General features: G+C 42.0%; 1 protein-coding gene across 2 annotated transcripts in view; it reads left to right on the forward strand.

Moving 5' to 3' along the window:
- LOC148402739 (forkhead box protein J3-like) overlaps positions 1 to 26067 on the forward strand; it is a 42865-nt gene that overhangs the window by 13915 nt on the left and 2883 nt on the right. For both annotated transcript variants that reach the window (XM_088369294.1, XM_088369295.1), the window contains exons 3-11: positions 7926 to 8000; positions 9196 to 9279; positions 15493 to 15594; positions 17566 to 17712; positions 18773 to 18977; positions 22414 to 22641; positions 23687 to 23788; positions 24725 to 24979; positions 25902 to 26030. In XM_088369294.1, the coding sequence (XP_088225420.1) occupies positions 7926 to 8000; positions 9196 to 9279; positions 15493 to 15594; positions 17566 to 17712; positions 18773 to 18977; positions 22414 to 22641; positions 23687 to 23788; positions 24725 to 24979; positions 25902 to 26030 (1327 nt within the window). The remainder of the gene's footprint in view (positions 1 to 7925; positions 8001 to 9195; positions 9280 to 15492; positions 15595 to 17565; positions 17713 to 18772; positions 18978 to 22413; positions 22642 to 23686; positions 23789 to 24724; positions 24980 to 25901; positions 26031 to 26067) is intronic.

Consider the following 26067-nt stretch of genomic DNA (forward strand, 5'->3'; position numbering starts at 1 on the left):
ATTTAAAGCAAGGACCATATCCCATAGAGAGCGGGATACTTTCCATTGAGGTCATTGCCATTCAGATAATTCCCATTATGGTTTTATGTTAGCATGTCATTAATACAATCTGCTGCTTAGAGTACATTTAGAGATTTCTGAAGAACTCCTGCCATATTCAGACTGTCCTTGCTGTTGGAGTGTAATCAATTTGTGTTATATCAATTTTTGGGGTGGTTAAAAAAAACATTGATCAAATTATTCGGTCAGAAAAGAACTAGTACTTTTGAAAAAAATGCGTGTTCAATATATTAGTATTGCAAGTTGTGTGATGAAATTTACGGTAGGCCTGCTTCCTGCATAAAAGCGGCACTCGAGTGGTTCCATTTAACTGTGATTTGATGCATTCCCTTTGTAAAAGAAAGGCTAATAATTAGCATTGCATAGCAGGAGTGTAAGGAAGAGGCAAGGCATTGTCAGGCAGCCTTGTTTCATACCAGCTATGACCATCACTCAGAAGATTACGTAAATTTGGGTCATTCCAGTTCAGGTGATTGCTGTCAGCTGCACACACTCACACAAACACACTTGGTTGGCATGTTGGCCAGACATTTGGACACACACGTAGAAAGACATGTTCTTAATGTACAAACACAAGACGCACACACAGTTTTTTTCCCCCATACCAACACACGCTTCATATGATGTTCACCCACTCCGTCATCCTCACACGCACGCACGCACGCACACACGCACGCACTTGATTGTGCACCCACCCAGGTAAGCAGAGTATACGTGTGCAGTCTGCAGATTACACATGGGGAGCTCAGCAGGAAAGAGAAAATTGGGGCGGGAGGAGCGAAGACTGTCAGTGAGTAGAGGAGACTTTTACTACCCTGTACACGCACTACGTCTGCTCTGTATGATAATGCGAGGGTGCAGGGGAAACAGAGTTTAAATGAGGACAACACATTCTGGCCACATACAAATTTATGTAATGGCCACTTGTGTTTGCTGTTATTATCATGACACTATACAAGGTTGTAAAATTTGACATGTTGGTGTCAAATTAATGGGAAATGTTCGTTAGGTTGTGTTACCCTATAAAAATGTATTGTATGATGACTGTGAGCACAAATCAAGTGGCTTATGGGCGTCATCATATTGCAATTACAGTTGTGATATTGAAATGTTTGATATGTATCTTGACATATGGGGTGTAATATGATGCGATGATGCAACATTTTTAAAATTTGATTCGATTTAAATTGTTTTATATTACACCCTTACAGCTTATCCTTTTTTATTTAGGCTGAGCTTCAGCCCATCCCAGCTGACAGTGGGCAAGAGACTGTCTAGATTTTGGACAAGTCACCAGTGAATTGCAGATAATGTAACTATCATCAGTAAAATTAGAATATTGTGAGCTCATTAAATAAAATCCCAAATAACAAATGTATCACTTATTATTATTTTTAAAAAATATTTTCAGTTAAAAAGGCATTGCATTGAAAATGTTCTTGTTCTAAATTGTACTCTGCACTACCTTCCTATTACCTCAGTGGTCCCGCCGCCACCTTTTTCACACCCATGCATCTCCCCGCGATTTCCCCTTTTTGCACAGTTCAATACGTAGCAGTAAAAGGGACACTGAAGTATAGATACATAGATGGCACACTTGAGCTACAGCATTAACAAATGCCTTGTTTGTAGTCTCTGCTGACTAACCTGCTCTTGACCCCCTGCATCCTCCATCGCCTCAAACTAGCTTGCATGCAACCCGGCCTAATTACCTGCAAATTAACATGAGCTAATGTGCTGTAGTAAAGGGCAGCGCTATCACAATGGCCTTTGGCCTTTGGCGGCATGCGCTGCCGACGTCACTGCATCACCACCTGATATGAATCATCAGAAAGGCATTACTCTGCCTGCCATCCTCTCCCTGCGTCTCGGCGGGAGATCTGCGACGAAGCACAGCGGAGGTCGGTGTACGCTGTCAAGTGTGCTCGCATTTGGAGGAAGGCTGCTGGGAGTCGTAGCGGCTCTTTAGCTGCACAAAGCCTCCTCGGGTCGCTTGAGTGCAACTGAAATATCTTTGCTGTGCTGCTACTTTGCGTTTCAATGGTATGCAAAGAACACAATTCAGCAGTACAGTTATGCAGAGTACACGAGTGTGCATCTTTGTAGCTCAGCGTGCAAGATGGCAATTGTCAAACACAGGTTGCTCACTGTAAAGGTACAGCTGATGCACTGAGTCTTGTTTAGCCAGGGTACGTACATACATTGTGGTTGAGCGTGATTGTATTGATTAGATATTATGTAATTTGTCAGTCAAAATGTTCAGCTGGGTACTGAGTAAAATTGCATGCATTAACCGTTTTTGTTTTTTTTAGTTTTATCCATCATCATCATCATAGTTTTTTATGATCAAGTATACTGTAGTACTCACTTTAATCTAAATGGTGACCCGTGTGTGATGCTTTTGCTCACAATCACTATCAGAATATTTCAGAAGCCATATAAAGAAGCAACGCATACCACACTGCTTTATACGCCTACATTCCCAGTCTATATGTCATGGTGGTAGCGTCTGTAGGCCAGATGTTAGTGTGCGTGTGTGTGTGTGTATAACCACGCAGTGTGATGTTGTGATTTACTTTTTAAGACAGTGAGACCAATGGCTCGCTGTCTTTTGTTGATAAACTGCTCCTTCAATGTAACTATGGCAACCTAGATGAGCCAGCCCTTGATTGAAGAGGTTTACATATGGTGTGTCACAATAATATATGCTAGTGTTAGTGTGAATGGGCAACCATTTTGAAGTAGCTGCAGTTGTGACGGCATCACTCAGGAGCCTAAGAAAAAGTATTTGTCTACATTTTGTATTGATACATTTTCATATGACTTTCCATGTCAGCATTTGTGTTATGTTAAAATCCGTGACAGATTCTCATTTTTTACATATATTATTTGAAAGTATTCAATAAGAACCCAACATGATGCATCTTTTGAATATGAAACAGTAGATTCCCTTTGCTTGACAAACTGACACATACGTATCTGTGCATAAAGGAACATGTATACATGTAGCTAGTCATTATATTTCAACATGAAAAACCAATTATGTACTAATCAATATTAGCAGTCCAAGACTAACATTTTTAATTAAAACAGAAGAATTTGTATTCGCTATCTCCTTAAGGATTTGACACACATCCAACCTAGGATCTTCCTGATAAAGAAGCCAGGCCTCTAGATCCTTCCATATGGCTAACAGTAGGCCTAAGCAACAATTATACGACATCTTATTAGCCATCCTGAGAAAAAACTCAGGACGGGAGGAGGGTGCCAGTAAACGAGTTTATTCATCCATATATCCATTATTCATTCATTCATCATCCAAACCGCTTATTCCCAAAAAATTTCGCAGGCATGCATTATCTGAACCGCTTAATCTCACAAGGGTCGCCGGTTCACTGGAGTCTATTCCGGCAGACTTTGGGCAGTAGGTGGGGGACACCCTGATCTGATTGCCAGCCAATTGCAGGACACACAATTTAGAGCAGTTTTCCCAACCACTGTGCCGCGACACACTGGTGTCCCGTGGGAGATGTTCAGCTGTGCTGTGGGATATTGTCCAATATTAATTATGGTGCACATTCTAAACAGGATCGCCAAACCACTGTTAAGTTATATAGTGCAAGACCTAGTCAGACACTTACTAATCGTGCGAGCGTGGCTAATCAGAGAATCTTGAAATGTTATGATCTGATTGTGCTGCATTGGCACATATTCAGGTTTTGTGTGTAATGCTGTCTGCTTTTGATAACAGTGACGTTCTGATGGCCATGGTGCGTTTGTTGACTGATGGAAATCCCAGTATTTAGTTTGACTGGAAACCTGGATTGTGCAGTTTTCACCAACATAAAGCACAGAGTCAAGCTGTGACACCTTCATTGTGACAACCACTCAGCTGCTGCCAGAACAGTAGGGCGTCTTTAAATGTGACTTTGTTCTTATTGTTCCAATATTTAAAGAGCTAGTCTAAAACAGTAAAAACAGTCATGTTGATTCTTTTGGATTTTAATCACAATCATGTTCAAGAGTTTATTCCCCTACACTGTCTAAAACCTTTTTAAAAAACTGTCACTTTTATTAGAAAAAAAGAAATACAATGAAAAAAAAAATAATTATTTTTAGTCTATTATATATATATATATATATATATATATTTTTTTTATCGAGCACTTTCACGTCTTTTGTCGTAACAACTAATTTTAATATAAAACCTCGTCTAACACTTAGCTAATTTTCGGTGGTAGTGTGCCTCGAGCGGAAGGATGGAAGCAAGGACGTAAGGAAGGAAATGAGGAAGGAAGTAAGACAGGAAAAAGGAAGGAAGTAAAGACGAGGAAGGAAAGGAGGGAAAAAGGAAGGAAGGAATGTTCTGATGCATTTTTTTCAGGTTTAGCCATCATAATGTAATTATTTTGTGCAGCCATTTGAGACCTAAAGATATATATGTGAATGGCATTGAAAATTGAAATTTTGGCTGGATTTCTAAGCTTCCTCAAAAGTTCCTCTATTTGACAGGCACTTAGACAGGTTCTTCTAGTCTATTCACCTTGTTGATTTTGTTTATTTCTCCAAAATCTAGTCAAACTGAGAAAGGTCTTATCTTGTGTAGTTCACAAACCCATTGTTGAATTGTCTTCATACTTTTATTCAATATGAATGAAAGCCAAACCTGTCAGACATATTTTTAGGGGATGCAGAGTACAAACACACATCTCCCGTTCTTATCCTTCCTCCTCCCTCGCTCTCTGTCCTCGTCTTATGGAACGTCGCTGACAAAAGCTGTCACTTCTCCAGAGTGTTTTTGCCCGACACTACTATAAGCAGGAAGCGCGCCACCATGACCTCTCGCCGCCCTGCAACCCAGATTGGTCCCGCTGTTATTTTGGAAAGACTGCATTGGAATAAAGGCTGTGAGCATTTGTCTTTTTAAATCAGCTAAGCTGATGTGACACAAGCAGGATGGTTGCTAGCCTGTGAACTTCTTTTTCAATATTCGGCAGCACAAGACGCTGGCTTCCAAGTAGGAAGGCAGCAGACACGAAAGAATTGCAAAAGAAATGTGACGGCTTGTAAATTAGCCCAGAATAATGATGTGCACAAAACTTTTTAAAAGGGCATTCCTCCTCATGCAAATGTTTTGGATTGCGATGCATGAGAGCACAAAAGAACAATCGGGTAATTTTTAGGGCTGACAGTCCACGCAGTTTTTAGTAAGCGTCCAAATTGGATTTGGCCCTGTTCAGACCGGGCCACATCAGTGACCCATCTGACAGATGGCTGTAGCAACGACGTAGAAACGGAGGTGTCGTCCATCATGCAAAGAGCTTGACGTCATATAATTGTGACAGCGGAAATAAATGGATTGTTTCCATACATATCCTCGAGCTATACGTATAAGGTTATCTATAACCTTGCATTTTTTGTTTTGTAAAGATGTGTGAGTGTCACGTTGAACTGAACCTCATCAAATTGTGCATGTTTTCTCTAATAATTGATTATGAGTGATCAGATTTGTGACCCCTCCCACCACACACACACACACACACACACACACACACACACACAATTTGTTTTATACAATTACACAATTATACAATTTATACAATTTAAGAGCACATCAATAATTAAGTTGTTTCTTTTTTGCCTGAAGACTAATGGCGCTAATGTTATCTTGCAATTTAGGCAAAACGAATCCAAAACTAATCCTGAACCGCTTATTCTCACAAGGCTTGCGGACGTGCAAAAGCCAATCCCAGCTGTCTTTGGGCAGAAGGCAGGGGACATCCTCAACTGGTTGCAGGACAATCGTTAATATCGGGAAACACCATGTTTTAGGCACTTTTGATACTCAACTTTGGTTTTGTTTCAGGGACCCGCTTGCTTGTTGCTTCTCTACACATTGTTTTTTTCCTTTGTTCCTTTGGGCAAAATATTCCTCTTGTTTTCCAAATCGGCATTCTCCCTGTCTGCATCCGAGCATGAACACGCATGAGCATGCAAACAGTACTTGCATTGATAACTTTCTTGAGTTGATCCATACACAAAATCTCACAATCACACACATACACACACATGCAGACAAACACACACACACGCGCGCGTACACGGAGGCACATGGATGCACACACACCCTCCACCCCAAAGCGTGTCCCTCAAACCTTACTTTTTGTCACACATCACATTATATCACATTGTATTTTGTCAAAAAGTCAGCCATGCTTGTCAAACGTGCCTTATGTAACCAACATCCTCAAGTCCAGGAGCCCGCACTCCTTAGCAAGCCGCATTAAACAGCACAACACCCGCGACTTGCTGTACACACAGTCATCATTAATAGTGAGGGGGGAAATGCTCTTCTGGCTTCAAACCCAAGCTGCTTCATAAACGTCAAAGTCTGTGCTGTAGATGGTCCTAATGCTGAGAATCCCTACTCCTACAGTATTTTCTCCTGGAAGAGCATGTTTTGAGACACGGCTCTTCTCTTCAACTTGATAAGGAGGCTCAAACAAAGCCTGAGTGGAATAAGTGGGGAGGTGTAGTGTAGTTATTCCTCCTATCCTCCATCATCTCCTCCTGGTATTAATTAGCAACAGCAGATGAGTGAAAAAAAGAAGCCTGAAGGGAGAGTAGGTTCACGCCAGGTTAGCCTGCACTGATATGAGTCTTCTTCTTTTGCTTTCTTTCGTTCTTACACACCGACTATGCAACGTGTTAAGGTTTTGCCACAAAAAGGTTGAAATAGGGCCTGTTTTTAAAGTTGTTCTTATATGTTCCAGAATCACCCCAAAAAAACTTGGCTATAGTTATGACAGTGCTTATTTTTTATTAAGTGTCCTGCTCCATTTTGGTTGTGGCTTTTTGTCACTTGTGCACAATTTTCAGGGCACAAACAGACAGCTACAGTTGTGATCGATTTAGTGCCCTGAGAATACAATGACCGGGGTGAATCACAATATTCACAGTCATGCCAACTTGAGCATAAGCGCGACCCACCGACCGAGTGTTCTTCGACACAATCGCACCATCTTAAAGGGTTATGCTCTATGCATTTCACTTAATCTCAATTTTCTGCAGTGTAGCATTGCACAACTTACAACTACACAAAGGCTGCACAGTGAAGTAGTGATTAGCATGTCTGCCTCACACCCAAGAGCTTCTGGTTTTGAGCCACATTCCAAAAATGAGCATGTGAATGGTTGTTTGTCTCAATCTGCCCTGAGATTGGCGTAGCGGCAAGAAACAAGGGTAGCAACATAAAGTGAAACTTCATTATCAGGTTTTTATGTCCAATGATGCACAAGCAACAATTGTTGGCGAGAGAGTTTTAACCTCCGCCCTCCAACTGAACCTCTTGCACCACCTTCGGTAAAACTTTCTCGAGGCACCACTGATAAGCCTTAGTTGTTAAACATATCCCAAGATATGCTACAGGCACATTAAACATGTTTTTCAAATGTAAACCATGATGCTTGCTATCTTCAGACCTCACTGATGCCTGTCAGGCTGCTTGGGAGGACCACACACAAAAGCCAGTGATGACTCAATGTTGGAGACATCTTGCGTCAATTTTGGTCAAGTGGTCTCATCCCAAAATGTACCCATCCGTCGAGATGGACGATATTGACCAGCCTGCTGAGTAACAAGGAAAATCATTTCGACACCCTCACAGAGAGGCTTACATAGAATTCTGTCACGGATTTGAGTCCATATTCTCACATCTGTTTAAAGGGCAGCAAATGGAGTGAATGCATTCACTTTTTTTACTGAGCAAGGCCTAATGTCATTTGTGTATTGTTAATTATAAAAAAAAAAAATCTACTGTCGTTTCACTTGTTCTCACAGCATTCCTTCCCCTTTTCTCTTTGCAGAATTCAATACGACATAACCTGTCCTTGAACAAGTGTTTTCTGAAAGTGCCTCGCTCCAAAGACGATCCTGGCAAAGTAAGTCAGTCTCCAAAATTGCTGGTGTTTCTTGGTACATGTTAGTTTTACCCCCCCCCCCCCCCCCCCCCAACCCCCTCCCCGTGCCACATTTGTGCACTCGTCAGGGGGTGCGCCATGCTGCTGGGATTTTGGGGCCATTGAAAAATGAATTAAGAAGGAAGAAGGTTTAAATAATTCAGAGTGAATCCTTGAGCTTGAGTGGAGGTCTGCGAAGACATAAAGCTAGCAGCTCCCCCTTGATTAGCCCGGCTTGGACCTGCCCGGCACCTCAATTCACACCTCAGATCGAAGTGGTCGATAGCTCAGCACGGTGGGAGAGAACTTGTATGTAACATTGGCTGTATGAAGCCATTGAGGGAGGCGAGAAACTAAATCATGCATGTGTGTACGTTAATTGGCTGTGTGCTGTTCAGTGATGTGGGACTGAGAGACAGGGGGAGGAGAAAGATGAGGGAGAGGTGTGTGTGTTGTGTTCACGTGTGTGTGTGTGTGTGTGTGTGTGTGTGTGTGTGTGTGTGTGTGTGTGTGTGTGTGTGTGTGTGTGTGTGTGTGTGCGTGTGTGTGTGTGTGTGTGTACATGGCCTGGATCAACCTCCTGAAATTCTATGTCTGCTGCTTTGGACCTCTTTGGGAGTCAAGGGGAACAATGAAAGAGAGATACCGGGAGGAAATCAAGGAACAAATTGATTCACTTCTTTGCTCCTATTCTTTATTTGAGAGTTGTTGCCGTGCTTGCGCGTTGTTTATGAAGGAACTAGTAACGAAAAGTAGATCTTGATTGCCACGCTGCCTCCCTCCAATATAGTAGACTATAATATATGTATACTCAAAAAGAATTTGACATAAACTACAGATATTTAATGGTCAATAAAGGCATCATGTGTAAACACACATACCTGTCAAAATCTCTTCACACTTGCATGTAAAATATATTAATACATCAAATGAACGTTTCCCGATATTGCTCAAAATTATGCCAAAGTGGTTGTGGAAATAACATTGCATATATACTCAGATTGAATTGTTGAGTGTTTTGGAGGGCTGAACCAAAAGATCATCTTGGACTATTTTTTACTTAACTTCCTGTCGTCTATTGCGCAAAGACTGAGAGGCAAGCATCCAATCATCATGATTGTCATTTTATATTAATTTAATCGCTGCCATTAAACGTAACATTGGGCTCCTCCGGCAGGGTTCCTACTGGGCCATAGACACCAACCCTAAAGATGACGCTGCACCCAGCAGGCCAAAGAAGAGGCCTCGCTCTGGAGAAAGGGTAGGTCATGTTTCCACTTGTCGATTGTTAAATGCACACACTTGGATTCCGATTGTACAGAATGCAATGTCTGAGTGAAATCATTATTCACCAATACAAAATACAAAACGGTTCTATGAATTCTACTGTTTGCTGTCCTTGGCAGGCTGACTACAATGATACACTTGACTGTTAAGGTCACTGTGACCCGTGATCTCACATGCATCACATTTCTCATGAAGATGTTACCTTAGAAACCTGGGGAGTTGAATTCCATTACATTTGGAACAAGCTTTCACTGCAAATATTGTTCCTTTCCATCTTATTTTAAACAAGCACGCGGTTGCTTTTTTTTTTTTGCACTGAAGGAATCCTTTTATTAATCCCAGAGAGGGGATATTCCATTTTGTAGATATTTTGCATAAAAATCATGCTACACGTATGCACTCCAGTAATAGTGTAAAATCTAAGTTCTCTCAGGGAAAAAAATTACAGGTGGTGTTTGCTTAGGATTTTTTTCTGTCAGCTATTTTCTTCTATTCCTTTTTTTCAATGAATCATTTGCACTTTAATATAATTCAGAATTGGGCTGTTGTTGCTTTTCACTGCTCAAGTGACATTGACATTTCCACCCACGCTCGTCAGCTACACATTTAAAATAGAAGAACGTTATAAAGAATTCTGTCATTTTAAAAGGTAATAATGCTGCTTTGTGAGAAACACAGTCCAATGACTACTTATTGGACCATATTTGTATTATTGCGGTTGCAGTTTTCTCCGGTGTTAAATTTTACTGCATCATACAGGCAGCTGTTTCTAATATTTTGACTCGTGTAGCTATCAAAGAAAATCTGAATATTAGGAATAGCTCTCAGTGTAAGACAGTTGTATACCTCTGCAAAGTACAACCCAAATAATAAAAGTACAGTGGCTGATTTTTTTTTTTTGTTTTTTTTGCGGCAACCATCGTCTGAAATCGTTTAGATTGTGCATTTAGTCAGAATATGTCGATTTGCTGTTTATGACTATATTCCACGTCCTCTAGCAAGAGTGGTATCTCATATGCACACCTTACTTTTGCTGCACGCCATTTTCTTTCAGATCAAGCAGGGTTGACCCAGATGTAAGTGTGTGCTAATTGCAGGTTGGTAGACTTGTTTCATACTCAAGACGTCACAGAAAACAGCAGGTACAAGCGTCTGAGTAGATGCGAGGGAAAATGAAATGGGTTTTTGTGGAAAGTGATTGACAGCAACTGTGGCTATAAATATATGTAACTCTGCATCAACCCAGCAGACTGCGGCTGGTTGAGTCGTGAACCTGTGAATGCGAATACAAAGAAAACAGAGTGAGCTCTCCGTTCCAGCCGTCATCTTGTTGTCTGGGTATACTCTGATCATCATTGCACATTTTCAAAATAATTAGCACGCTCCTCAGCGCACTGAGAGATTCAATTTGACCTGCAGTCAACTAGATTGGCATTCATTTCCAACCCCCTTCACAGCAATGTGACCGATGAACGGATTATGAAATGTCACAATCAAGAGAAATGTTCCCTCTCTGGAAAAGTCAGTCGTGTATACCTGAAAGCCGTAGCGACTTCCATGTTTTGCTGGTGTTGATCTTTAAAGTATACATTCTCATGCGATGATGATGCGTATACTGACGTCTCAAACGTGCACAGTTTGTTCAGAAAGGTCAGAATAAGTGTTTTCATGCACGCTGATCGGATAATCAGTCGACATAAGCCAACCCTCTCATTCGGAATAAAATCTTGATTGGAATGGTCAAAATATTCTGAATGGGGTACATGAAGCATTTTTATTCCAATCAAGATTTTAATCTGAATAAAAGATTCCATGTAAACGCAGCCACTATTTAAAAAGTGTTGTTGTTTCCTTTCAATTAAAAGTTCAGATGGCGTGTACTGACAATGACTATTAATCAACACTACGATGTCAAACTACTGAAATGACGTAGCGCACTTATGTTGCAGATCAGCAAGGACTGCAAATCAGGTTGTGACAGTAATGAGTGACCTGCCTTGCCCATATTCAACTTTGACAATGGTTTTTAAACGCCAATGAAGTCCTTTGATGGCACAAGTGTCGCCTTCTTTGCACCTCTTTTTTTCTAGGCTACATTGCTGTAGCAATCATTCACTGCCTCATATCCTAGAATAATGAGACATTTTGGGTGGGCATAATTTTAGCCTATATGTGTACAGCTATGGAATGACTGCATTAATTGGCCCTGGGGTTGCTTGAAGTGGATGAGTAGTTGCGGGCTGGAAAACACTGGATGAACAGAGCCTTTTCAACACACGCCTTCGCTTGGCATGAATGGTTGCACTGCTTGTTAAACACATGACACAAAGCTTCACACACTGCTCTGTGCAAGGCGTCTGCGTTACAGTGTGATCCAGAAATGAAACTTTCATCAGCCTGAAGTAAGCACGGCAAGTTCTTATTGTTTAATCATCTTCAGCGATGACGCTGCTTGAGATGGTGTCGCCAGTGAATTTTCCATTCCGTTGCCTTTTGCGTGCGCTCGCAGTGCCAAGTTTAGATTTTACCGCCCTTGTCAACATGCTGCCTTCAACACTTGCATAGCTTAGACCTTTGGGTTGCAACTCGCATTTTCTTGTATCTAAGTTGCGATCCACTTCTGAAAATAATAAAATGCGTACTTTTAAGAATAACCCTTAAAATGCTTGTTTATCATATTTTAACTTTGCACTCTCAGGCTACATGTTAAAAATGATTATTAAAAACTGTTCATGAACATAATACATGAACAAATACTGTCGCCCTTGAATCAGGAGGCGAGGACAGAGTCACAATCAATCACCGGTGCTGTTTATGGTGACTGAAATTTGACCAATGGACTGGAAGGTGGGACAGAAGTTATCGTACAAATTAATTGCTGGCTGGATTTTTTTTTGGGGAAAAATGTAAACAATGGATAAGTCCTGGTAAAAGAGGACATCTAGTAACCTTGAAACAATGACGTTAGCTTGATTTATCTCATGACTAAATGGGAACTCGAGAAATCTTTCCCCTATTTGTGTGGAGTCACCCGTTATTGAATGTGATCCTTTTGTTCACAAGCACATGTGAACACACACGCACACATAGTACACACACAAACGCGATGTCATTGCATTCAGGAAAACCACACCACTTTTTAATCATAGCTAGTCTTGTGCATTCTTTTCATCGTTTGTCTCTGACAGTGCTGCTGAATCTTGATCATTATCTCTCGCGCTGTCTGTCTGTCTGTCTGTGTGTCTGCGTTCGTCTGGGCCCGCATACCTGCCTGCTCTCATCTCTGGCGGGAGGCTTTCAGGCTTCAGGCGGGCTCGCAGTGACAAAATGCGCAATCAGACTTTTTGAAGGTAAAAGACAGAGGAGGCACAAGAAATGACGGGAAGGGGTGAAAGGAGAGCATCCAAGGAGGAATTAAAGGATGAGACTGAGAGGAAAAAGTCACGCTGCAAGGGGAACTAGATAACAAGGAGATGAGGGAGCGGAGGGAGAGTATTCCACTCTTATGTTCCAGTTAATTACCACACAAAGCCTCGGGCTGCCGTTAGACATATTTTCTTCACCGGGGATTTTTTTTCTTTCAAATTACAAACATTAATTAATTCCGAGGCTTGTCAAGTCGTCTTATATGGATGGGCCTTTCGACCTCCTTTCTTACGCCTCGCTTACAGCGCTGGCAGACACACCGCGGGCTGTCACTTGGGCTGAGGCGAGGCAGGAGGGTTTTAAGTGCGAGGCGTTATCATCAGGAAAGGTGGGGGGGGGGGGCTAAGGTCTACTAAATATGTCTGGCTGTTTCTTTGCTTTAAGTCAGTAGGATGCGGGGCTAAAAAGCGGTTGCATGCATGCATTGTCTAAATGTGTAGACAGGCAGCCTACCTGCATCTCTCAGCTTAATCACTCTCCTTATTTTCTTCTCTCTGGGACTGTCTGCCACCACTCAATTATCTCTCTTCCCTTCTTCCACGGAATCCCGTCTGCTTTGTAACTGGCTCCACCGGGGAGACAGGATCCTGTTTCTTTGGGAGTTTATCATAAATTAAAGATTGCATTGTTACCAACCAATCCTCTTACTGTAAGCAGTTTGGGAAGGCAGCACAGAAAGCAGCCTTGAACCCTAAAAGGAGTCAGGCTCGAAAAAATATAATCCACCTTTTTCTTTTTTTCCAGGTGTCAAATTTGTCCCTTGTTGATCTTTGGCTAGTTCCCTGTAGCCTCAAATTCCGTTAACCCATACGCAGCTCTCTGAGGACACAAAGCAATGAACTCTCCTGAATCTATTCACCATGTTTGAATAATGCATGAGGATGCCTTGATGCATGTTAGTGCGTGCAATGTGTCCACTTTGTGGGTCACTTAAGTGTCCGGCAATTTAAACGAAGCACGCTTCAAATAGTTTACAGAGTTGCGGCCGCGGGCGGTCTGGTGATTCAAGAGGCTCCCGACGTAACCATAAATTTGTAACATTCAGACATTTCTCATAAGCAATGTCACTTTTCATTTCCTCTCTCATTTGTACTCTCACCCCCTTCTGCATATTTCTAATCAACAGAGATCATATTTGAACTATGCTTTTATGTATGAGTAAATGGAAGAAACGCACAAAAGGACATTGGCGCATAGTAGACAATGTCAAGTGGTACTTTCGAGCTCCAACACCCAAACGTTCAACCAAAATTTGGTGAAAAATATCACATTTTTGAGTTGGAACCATTTTCATAATTAATTGCAGCGCCCATTCATTCGTCCATCAGTGTCGCCATGCTTGCTTCCCCCGCCACAACTTGGACCTACTTTTAGCTGAGGAGGATACAGTAGAGATGAATTGGACACAGCTGACACTTATCATCACAAAGAATTATTAAAGCGGTTGAAGTTGAAAACTATATTAAATGTTAAGGTTCCTATAAATTACAGTGCAGAAATAATATATAGCGCTGCAACTTGATTTTTGGTGGGCATTTGCCCACTTTCCTATTAATATTTTGTGACTGGGCCCAATTTTTGTAGACTGGTGAAAACTCGTGTAAAAACTTCATTTTCCTAGTCTAGTCTACCGTGTTGCGCCTCACTGACCGTTTTGGCACTCGAGGTTCCGTGTCAAAAGGGGCGCATTGTCATTTCCTGCAGTGGGACTGGCCTAGGTCAAATAAGTGGTGCATTTTCGGTTGTTATGGAGCCGATTGTGGTGGAAGCTACGTCAGTATTAACTGTTAACTGCTTTGAGCTTTAAAAAGGTTATTTTAATATTAATAATACATTTTATCTGCAAGGGCCTTTTGAGACCCCCAAGGACACTGCGCAACAATAAAACAACAGTAAGAACTGAATTATACAGGAGATATAAAACAAACACATGCAGTGCAGTTAAAGAGACTAGGTGATCTTAAATAGGTGTGAGTTCAGATTTGAAATTGGTAAGAGAGACTGAGATGCGTCGAAGGTCTCGAGGCAAAGAGTTCCAGAGCTTGGGAACGGAGCGGATGAAGGTCTGACAAGTAGAATCATCAGTCGAGAGGCAGATCTGAGGGCGTAGACTGGAGTGGTAATGTGGTCATGCAGGTGTGCAATGTTGTGAATGGCGTTGAAGGTGTAAAAGAGCAGCTTGAATTGAGCTGTGAATTTGTTCGTTAGCTAGTGAAGTTGCTGAAGAATGTCACGAGGTGCTTTATGTGATGACATGCATGCAGCGGAGGGGGACCCAAGGGGATAGAGTTGCAGTCGTAAAGACAAGAGTCGGGCTGGGCGATATGGGCATTCTTTTTCTAACTTTTTCTAAAAAAATAACAATAATCTGATGTTATTCTACAAAAATATTGTAAATCTGCACTTTAACACAGAATGTAAGAGAAATACCAGGTTAACACTAACCCTGTTATTGATATGCACATTTAATGGGAATGTGATGTTGAAGTTGTTATCAAACTGAATGAACAATATACCGCAATTTAAGAAGGGAAACCTGTCCTTCCCAATTCAATAAGTAGCACATTTAGGCTATTTTTTTCGCTCTCTCGCGCTCTCTTTCTCTCGCCCTGTCTATCGCTCTCCCTGCAATGTCTTAAACTTTTTGTCTTTCCTTTAAATAAGTAAAACAGTAAACATGGTTAAACCAAAACACTTCTGTTCTATTGAGCATTTAGTAATTCATATTATAAAAATGTTTTGCTTCTATCTCTCATTGCAGGCGTCAACCCCTTACAGCTTGGAGTCGGAGTCTCTGCGAATGGACTGCATCATGTCAGGTGGAGTGTCTCCCACTCTGGCCCTCAACGCGGTGACAAACAAGGTAGAGCGGATGCACGTATGCCTCTTGCTTTTCTACTTTGAATTATTTTAATGAGTAAATAGTGACAAAGAGTTACCTTCCCTTTTCTCACACTTAAGCTTTAAAATTTGAGTAACACTCCAGTAACCACCGTAATATCACGGTTGAGCTATTGCAGTCTTGCAGGGATTTTGTGTGTGGTACATGACACCTGACCTCGATCAAACAGAGAGTTTGTGCGGTAGCGGCACCAACAGCTTTCACAACACGTCGCATGTTCTGACCTTTTGTGAGGGTCATTTATGAAGAAGCAATATTATGAAAGATGGCTATCACAGAGAGCCCTCTACAGTACATGTAAATCATGTTTCAATACCAAGGAAAAATTCAGAAAATTTGACAGTGTTAGGATGAAACAACAAACGTGTTTCACTTTAATTTGAAAATGTGTATTTTGGGTATTTCCAAATGAATTATCAATCAGTTAATTATAATAAAAAAAATCTGCCAATATCTCAAAAACTAAAGCTTATTCAACAGATGTCATTTTCGGATTCAGCAGCCCGGAATTAGTCGAACACCATTAAAATGTTTTAGGCGTGCAAAAAACAAGAAAAGAAAAGAATAGATTATTGCTTCCCTCACACAGTTGTGAGCTACTTCCCAATGATCTTCAAGGACAGCTCGTCATAGACGCTGACGCATTTTGCTATGACAGTGATCCAGTGATTGGAAGGACGATGCACACGTCACCGGTCCCCTCCCACATCTTGACAGAAAGGTGGCCATCAATATGTCACACGTTCATCAATTAGCAATTGCATCCAAGCACGTCGAAAGCTAATCTCTTAATTCTGTTCTAGCAAAAACATACTGGTCAATACCTCATTCACAGTAGCCCTCAGCACAGTCGAGGGTGTACCCCGACTCTCTCCATAAGTCAGCCTCAATGCCACTCGTGACCTTGAAAACCATCAGCAAAAAAGACAGTGAAAAGATGGATGGCATTCTGTTAATATGCAAAGCTTAAAATGCCTTCATAAATCACTTGAGTGTACATTTTTTTGCTGCGACAAGGCCCACACTTCAACATATTGGCGCGCTGCAACAGACTTTGATGTACTTGTCTTACTCAGTCTTTGTGTCTCATTTGTCTGAACAATTAAATGTAGCCCAAAGGGAGCACCGATGCTGTTTCACCACTCTGACAATGCAGCCAAACAAGATTTGGGATTTAACGCAATCCCGAGGCATCGCTTTTAAAAGCTTTCCAATTGGTCACCATCAGATAAAACAGAAGTGGTAATTGTAAAGTTAGCTGTGGTTACACATAATCTGTGCAGCAGGGAAAGGCAGCTGTGTTTATATAATTAATTTCATACACAACGCAATATGTTTTAAAAAAATAAAAGTTTTTGAAAACAAACTAGATAACAGGAGATAAGAAAAGTATTTTATTTAATTGGGTTGAAATACGCTTTAAAAGAGCTCAAGCACAACCAGGACAAAAAAAATGTGGTTATTCCATTTGTAGCAGCCTAACAGCTAAATGCTACTGCACCATGTTTACTTTAAGCTCTGGGCTCCACTAATGGAGTCTGCAGACCTCAGAGCCCTATTGGGTTCATATCCATCTGCATTTTTTTTTTTTTTTTATTTATTCGGGAGTTAAAACATACAATAATTTATTGACCAGTAGCAGAACTAGTCTACTCTGTAGCTAAACGGAGCCAGTGGAAAGACTTTAGAACTACAGTGTACGCGATAAGAAGAAGTGGAAGAAGCAGCAGACTAAAGACTCTAGCACTGCAGAATAAGTGATAAGAAGAAGTAGAAGAAGCAGCAGCTTTCGGGTCTTCCCTGTCAGGAGTCGCCACAGAGAGGCACACACATGACCTGTTTGACAAAATTTTTACACCGGAGATCATCGATTGTCCGAGTAAAAGGCGACAAACTAAAATAAAATTAAGATACCTGTGTATGTGCATGCAGGTAGCACTGTACAGCCCGAAAGCTGACGACTGTGAGAGCCCCGGCAGCCTGAGCAACAGTCTCTCTGAGCAGAGCATGACATCCATCAATCTGAACAGCATGAACTCTACCGTGAGCGGTGGCAGCAGTATGCACAACTACACCCCGGTAAGACGTCATTTTGGGATTGTTTTACATGTCTTCTTGCAAAATAGCATTTCTGTGCCTTCTCTGTCGAGTCACTTCAAGTATACAAATTTAGATGAATGGTCAGTCAGTGCAGCCACCATTTCTAATTCCCATAATGCTGTGCTGGCAGGATGTTAAAAGTATATTTGTGGTTTCTGCCCCTTCAAAGGAAATAAAATATTATCATCAAGTCCAAAAAGACTTTTACCCCAAAGTAAGTGCAGCACTAAAGAAGAATATCTGTTCATCGTGTGTGTCACTCATCTTTTTACTGTGTATCCCCACCTGCATGAGCAAAGGTCAGCTCAATCTCATCGATCTCATCAACCTCTCATTTCACCAGGCCTTCTTTTGTTTTCTACTACCTCTCCACCCCGTTGCTTTCCTACATTTGTCATTTCACACCTCATACTGTATGCCGTGTGGCCGGATGGCCACGGCTCGGGAGTTAGTTGGGTCTTATTACCTGTCGTAGGTGATCCCCTCTTGGTTGCCTGTGATTACCGCTGAGCGATAGCTTGCCGACAATGATGCACTTGATGGAAAGTCCACGATTATTGGCTGGAGGATGCGTCATGCTAAGTGTGTTTCAAATTGAAAAGGGATAAAAGCAAAGTGCTTTTGTAGAAGGGTGGATGCTGAGGAAGATGACAGCTGGGATGAGGGGAGTAAGTCAGCAGCATTCAGATGGAGAAGAAATGCCTTCTTTTTAAGTAGCCATTAAAATTCAACTCTTTGCAGGGGATAGGGGCCAAGCCCTGCTGCAAATTGTGAAAATCCGTGAGTATTTGACATTTCCCCAAAATGGGATTGTAATTGCCTATAGATGCTGCAAGATGGTGGGAAAGAATATAAAACTGACACCATTTTTTCCATTTAGAATGAATTTTTAATTGTTGCAAAATGAGGATCAAACTCTGTGCTAGCGTTAGGATTTAAACTTTTCATGTCATTAATATCCCCCACCAATAATAGTTTACTGTATAATTATATCTATTCATTAACATTTGCACACGGTTTGTTCCTCCGTCTCCCACAGGCGAGTAGTCACTCCGAGCCTTCGTCCCAGTCCTTGAGTCTTCAGCAGCCCGCACGGCCTCCCCTTCCTCCTCCGCAACCCCAGTATGCTCTGCCCGTGCCAGAGTCGCGGGACAAGCACGTTTGCTTCTCGGACTTTGAGGACTTGAGCGCGTCCTTCCGAAGCCTGTACAAGTGTGTCTTTGAGCAGTCGTTCTCGCAGCAAGGTGGGTGTCGGCGTTCGTCTTGTCGTCGGACTACACTTTATCTGCTCGTGTTTGCCTGTCAGATGTCTGCACTTACACCCATTCATGGGGGCAAAAAACCAAAACGTCTGCATGTCAGACTTCCTGCACATAATTAACTGTCAAGCTTAAGCTCTTGAAATTGATGTGCAACTTTAATATTGCTTTCACAGCACGGGAAGCGTTGCGGCATTAACCTCCCAGCACACGCTGCCTCTATTGTATTTTAATAAACAAACAATCTGCTGTTCCGCATATCTGCATTTTACGGCCCGCTCAGTCAAACGAGCAAAGGCAATTAAGAGCGAAGAATTCATCGGAAGGCAAGAAAAAGACAAACACATCTGCAGCTTTGATAGAAGCTAATTAGATTGCTTCTAAAGTTTGTGAAGCATCTCGCTAATTGCTTCCCGAAGCTTTCAGGTCACCCGGCCTCCTCCCACTTGGGCCTTCCCTGCATCCCACCACCCTCTGATCAACCTCCCCTCTCGCTCTCTCTGTTTCCTCCAGAGGCATGATATTCTTTCTTCTGAGAAGCATGTTGTGCATCTGCTGGATACACGGCGAGGATTCCTTCCATTTCTCGTCTAAGACGCACAGACAAAAAAGATAAAATGATGATGATGATCTTGACGGAGCACCTCGAATAAATAGTCTACTCTATAGTGCACTGCTCGCGATGCGCGTCCATTTTGGGCACAGAGCGTTCAAGATTCATTATCTCATCCACAGACAGAAATGATAAATATAGTAGTATAGTAGTACGATAGTTACTTTTTTAAAACACAATATACTATGTATTCTGTATTTGCAATGTTTTGACACTGAGCAACAATGATTAAAATGTTTTAATCGTCGTAAAACCAGCGGCAGACTATCATCCACTTATGAACACTAATTGCTGAACCTCACACGCTGTGGGAGAGTTCAGCCACATTGCTCATGTGCAGGCGGAGTAAGGGGCGTGATGTTGATATGAAAAAAGAAATACACAACCGCATATTGATGATACTATAAATTAGAAAAAAAATGAACACAAATGCACAACTACAAATACAACATGTTATAAATTTAAACTGTGACAGGACAACTGATAAATGGGTTTTTTTCAATGTGCCGCAGGGTGGCTTTGTGACGGGCACTCGGCTGGAGTCGAGCAGCGCAGAGTGAGCAGAGTATAATTTGCAGTCAGATAAAAGTTTTGTCACCTATGTTTACCTTGATGTACCTTCACACGCACAGCGAACACGGCCTCCTATTCAGACGGTATTTAGCACTGCGTTGAAGTTGTATCATTGTGTCAAATCAGGTAAAAGGTATGAGTATTGCCTCAGATACAAATGGAATTGTGGGCCAAGTGACACGTACACTCGTTTTGAAAGTCCGCTTAAAGTGCAGCCGCAGTACCTAATGGGTATGTTCCGAATTCCATTTTTCATTTTCAACGTTTAAGAAGATAAACTGTTTGGCCCATCTTAAAATTTCAAATAACGTTCAAAGCGAAATCTGGACAAAAGCAGTGACTATGGTAGGCTATTAATCCAATGTATCAGTGAATACATTAATTGAATCTATCAAAGTCACTGTAAAAATTAAAAAAGACATTTACTAGATCTTGAAAGCTGTAAGATGAAGACATAAAATGGAGCATTGAAAATACACACCACAAAGGGGTTGGTAGTTAAAAGTGGATAAAAGGACGTTGAAGTGACGAGTGGGTTGGCAGAGAGCAAAGGGGATAAAAGACTGAATAAAACAAAATCACTTTTATAAGCAGGTAAAGCAAAATGACTCTCTGTTGGCAGCAGCGAACGTCCCCTCTCGAGGACTTGTCACACTTCATGAAGTGAAGGTCACATAAAGAGCCACCGTCCTCTTGTTTCACTTCACTGATCTTTGACGACGTCTCAGTCGCGCCGTTCAGACAAATGTCAGCAACAGGTCGGCAAGGTGATGTAGTACATGTGCCAAGTGAGTCGCGTTTAGAAAGATGCTTTGATCATCTTTGGCAAAGAATCACATGAAAAAAATCATGAAATGTGTCTTCACTAAAAAGCGTTCACTGAAACGCTGTAAATCGAAATCTTTCAAAACACATCACTGTGTACTAAGGGAGAAGCTATACATTTATTTTACAGTTTATATTCATGCCAATTTCACAAGGTACATATGTGAAACAATGTATTCTGCTAAAATCCCAAAAGTAAATTGGTATATTGTGTATGCTTTGAATGAGTAACTATTTCAGTTGGAAAAATATTTGAGGTTTATGTTTTTATGGAAATATTTTACACAATTTATATCAGATCATCCTATCTGTTTGAAGACACGGCCAGGACAACCGAGGGCACCTCCGACATCCATTTTTTCATTGATTTTCATATTATGTATTACTTGTGCACTCTCTGCATCCATTATAACCTGGTGATCCTGAAAGGGGGATCCTTCCATCTGTGGTCCCTTCTCAAGGTTTCTCATTTTCCCCTGGCAGGGGTTTTTTGAGTTTTTCCTTGCCCTTTTGGGAGCTTATGATCAGGGGATGCTTTGAGAATAATTGTCAATTTTTGGCTATGTGAAGCCCTTTGAGACTGTTTGTGATTTAGGGCTATACAAATAAACTTGACTTGACTTGACTTGACTTGACTGTTTAAATCAGTCATACCAAGCTTGACAAGTTTGATAATTACTTTACCAGATGAGCCCTATCCAAGGAAATCTACTTCAGGCAAGGCTGGAAACCTGGAACGTCAATAAAGAGCAGACAGGGTGGCCATGTTTTTGGCTGCCATTATAGCAAGTGAGATGGAAGAGGCCTTCAGGATGCCTGAAGGTGACACAATGACCTCAAGCAAAATATGTGAGGTTTCTAACTCCATCCCATGGTATAAAAAGAAACATGGCTTCTACATGATGATAATTTGCATGTGCGAAAACCCATCATCCACAGAAACTATCCATGGACATAAAGGTTCATTGGATGGAAAGGTAAAGTGATTGGTAAATGTGTTTTAGGTCAAAATAGCATGTTTTATTTATAACCTATGAGTTTTTTGTTTGGAAAACAACAACTGGGAGCAAATTGTAATTGCTAACGGAAAGTGGTTGGAGATAAAAAGAATATAATGTAAGAAAAGGAAGGAAAACCTACTACCTACTAATGTTAGTAATGTTTATGTGAATGTTTATATTTAACAAGATCTTTAAAGGCTGCCCAATTTGGATCTAAACTAAATTGTAAAAAATTAATCTCCTTACTCTGCTGAATATACTGGAGAGCCATTGATGTCTGCTTCTGACTGATGCATACAATGCAATGCAATGTTGTTTTTGCCGTTTCCCACGGTAGCATTTTGGAAAAATTAATTTTCAAGGTGTTTGTCGGTGATGTCATCTAGCATATGTTTTGTGTTCCCAACAGCGTTGATGGTTATGCCCGGGGACTCGAACCATTCTGCTCGGACAGCCTGCTCATATCAGCACTCACCTGGTGCGGGGAACGGAGGCAGTGGCAGCACGGGGAGTGGCGGCCACCATCATCAACACAACCATCACCACGCCCACCACCCTCAGCATCACCTGTCTACCCACGGCCAGCACCCATCTCTGTCCCACCAGAGTCACAGTGGACAGAGCTGTCCCACGACAGGTGAGACACACAAATTGCCCTCTTGAATCAAATTCATCTCCTCACAATGGTCCTCATAATCATTTAGAAAGTAAGTTTCACATCTTTCAGAGCAAAAATAAAAAGAACAACCCAAGCCGCTCTGTGTAGCTTGTTGGTCTCCTCCATACTTTTTGACTGAGTCTTATAAAAGCAACACTTTCTGCCAGTGCACATTATCCATTATGTTTCATATCTAATAAATATTGATGCCACTCAAAGCCAAGCCGTAATTCTACCCTTATTCCAATTCCACAGTGTGGAGGGGACTGTATTTGTGTCTTTCTGCACTCGTTCATCGCTTTTAGATTGCACTGTCACGTCTCACAGAGGTTCATATGAGCAGTAAGTGCACGACTGAGGCTTTCAACAACGTGCTTCCTTCTCATATCATATCCCGCTCTTCTGCATCTCCTCAGTTACTGTATGCGCGCGTGGCATGTGGTATCAAGAAAACTCTTAAACAAGAATTAAACCGGCGAATATTCAACTATTATATTTCAATCTGTAATTTTGTTTTTCAAGGTAAGTATGGATATACGCTATCTGGCTGTCTGGCACAGCAGATCTGTGATTGGAATATTTCTGTGTGGTGCTGCGCCTCCATGTGGTTTACTTCGGAACTGACGTCCATCCATGCATCCATCTTTAATCTGTCCTCATTAGGGTGGCACAAAAGCTGGAGTCCGTCCAGGATGACTTTGGATAAGATGTGGGGTATACCTGGGACCCGAAAAAAAAATAGGAAGATAAAAAACAGGCGGCACGATGGGGCACTGGTGAGCGTGTCCTCCTCACAGTTCAGAGGTGCCGGGTTTCCTCCCATGTTCCAAAACATGCATGGAAAACCGATTGACAACTCCAAATTGTCCGTAGGTGTGAGTGCAAACGGTGGTTTGTCTAGTATGTGTGGCATTCTATGCCCTGCAATTGGCCAGCGACCAGTTCCGGGTGTCCCCCAACTACTACCCCAAGTCAGCTGGGATAGGTTCCTGTATACATATTTTCACCTTTGTCTTTCTTTCAGGCATGGCTCCGGATTGGTACCCAAACCTCGACTGGCTGAAGGAAAGCTGCCGCATTGCAACAAGTTACAATTGGGCTGATGTAGACCTCTCTCCGTTTCAAGGTAAATCCATTCACGATAATAGGAATATTCAGTGGGGCATTGAGAGGAATAGAATGCTATACCAGCAACATTCCTCTTCTGCTCTCCAATCTGCTTTTACTTCAAATTTCATGATCAAATTCTTTCTTAGCCAATTTACACAATGCGGGTCACTTGGCCTCAAGGCAGAGTTGATCAGATCTATACGCAATGAGGATAATAGTTGGGAGTATATTTAGATTTAGAGTTCACAAGGATTTATATCTTAAACCGATCAAAATGGAAATGAAACTTTTGGGAGAGACGTCTACAAATACGTAAGGTGGGCATTCACTCTCCATCAGCTTCCGCCAGCCCCCATCTTGTCAACTGGGAAAAATTGATACATTTTTGCGGCTCAGCTGATGGCCTCTCGCACCAACGTTTTGGTGGTACCAAATGATACTATTCGTGAGATTAACTCGATTACAATAGTCATTTACTGAGTTCGCATTTAGAATGGATCCACTTCTTATGAATCTCATTCGTTATTTTGATTATACTGTGATGATGTAGTTAGGCCCTTGTTATAACAATGTAATGGGCCTGGCCTAATAAAGGTCATTAGCCAACATCTGAGAGGTTGCGACGCACGCACGCACGCACACACACACACACACACACAATTCCATTTGTCTTTCGCTCTCCCGGTTGTGCCATGTAAATAATCGAATTAAATCCGTCTCTCCTGGTCAGTGTTTAAAGCCAGCAACGTTCGCGCATGATTGGATGATGACAGACTCTCTCCATCCTCTCCCTCTTCAGTTGCGCTTGACCCTGACGCAGTCCGGCAAGCCCGCATCTAACCTTTGTAGAGCAGCAAGCTCCAATGGGACCAAGTGCAAGCGCTTTGCAGTCAACGTGTGTGATGGACAAATAAGACAACACGTTCTCACCCTCTCTGTCTATCTGAGGCAGGCCTGAAGGAGAGCATGCGTCAGGCGGAGCTCAACAACTGGTCCCTGGATGCCTCTCAGATAGCTGACCTGTGTTCGTCCGTCAACCAGTTTTTCGCGGCCACGGGCGTCATCCCACCTCAGGGCTCCGCCCTTTCCCAACCTCAGGTTGCGCAGCCAGCAGCGCCCAGGGCACCGCAGCACCCAGCTCAGCCGCACAGCGCCATCCACCCCAAGGCCGGCCAGCACAATCAGCACGGTCAACTCATTCGAACAGGTTTGTAATCCTAAATGAGGACTTGAAATTTCCAGTGCTGTGAATGGTTGTTTTCCAATAGTGATCACACACGTCTTTAGCCAAGTTATTTTTAAAATGCTTAATTAAATAAATAAAAGAAAGAAAGAAAGAAAGAAAGATCGATCAGCACCAGAAGATATCTGTACGTGAGTGTGATGCTTTATACAGTGCTGTATATTATAATCTCCACCTAGTGGTTGAAGTCTGTGGATTACTTTTATTAAGCAACCTTTTCTAGAGCACTTGTCCTCATTAGAATGGCAGGGTCACAGTTTACAATGATATAAAATATTTCAGTGAACATAGCATACATGTTTTGTGAATGTGGGAGGTCGTCAGAGTACTTTGCAAAAATCCACGCAAGCAGGGGGAGGACATGCATAGGCAGGGCTATGCTGATATTCAAACCCTCTTGTGTTTGTGGTTTATTAAAAAAATCAATTAAACTGTGACCTTGAGTGTTGGACAACTCCCACTCCTACTGCGTGTGTGTGTACTCTATGTTATAGTGGGATGCGCTTAGGCTTAACTAGCCACATAGTGTGAATTGATTTTGTCTAGTATTGCAGAGAAAAAAACATCAAAAGGGAAAAACATGAGTCTAGTGTCTTTAGTGAAATATTGCATGCTGGAGAAATGCTGCACAGGCCTAAATGGGTGCTCCTCCACATGTGACTGTGAACATGAAGACACAAGTCAGGTTTGCTCTACTACACTATGCGCAATGGAGTGGAGGCCTTGAAGCTGAATTACACTATTGTGATTGCGTTACACATTTACCAGGGAATTGTGGCTGTTGCTCAGCGGTGACGACTGGGAAATTATGGTCGCAGAGTCCTTCAGCACAGACAGTTTATGTGTGTGTGTGTTAGTCATTGGCCCTTTTTACATGCGCCCACAGGAAACCTGTACATGGACTCCAGACCGAACATTCCGTCTCTGATGGGCCCACCTGGATACCCCCACATGCCTCCCATTAGCAGCACAGCTCCCACCATGACGGTGGACTCCTCCGTCACGCTCTTACCAGGTGTGTGTAAGTGTGTGTGTGTGTTTTATTTTATGCA

The sequence above is a fragment of the Syngnathus floridae genome, chromosome 2 (assembly GCF_059516105.1).
Source record: "Syngnathus floridae isolate MCC-2025c chromosome 2, RoL_Sflo_1.0, whole genome shotgun sequence".
NCBI classification, from domain to species: domain Eukaryota; kingdom Metazoa; phylum Chordata; class Actinopteri; order Syngnathiformes; family Syngnathidae; genus Syngnathus; species Syngnathus floridae.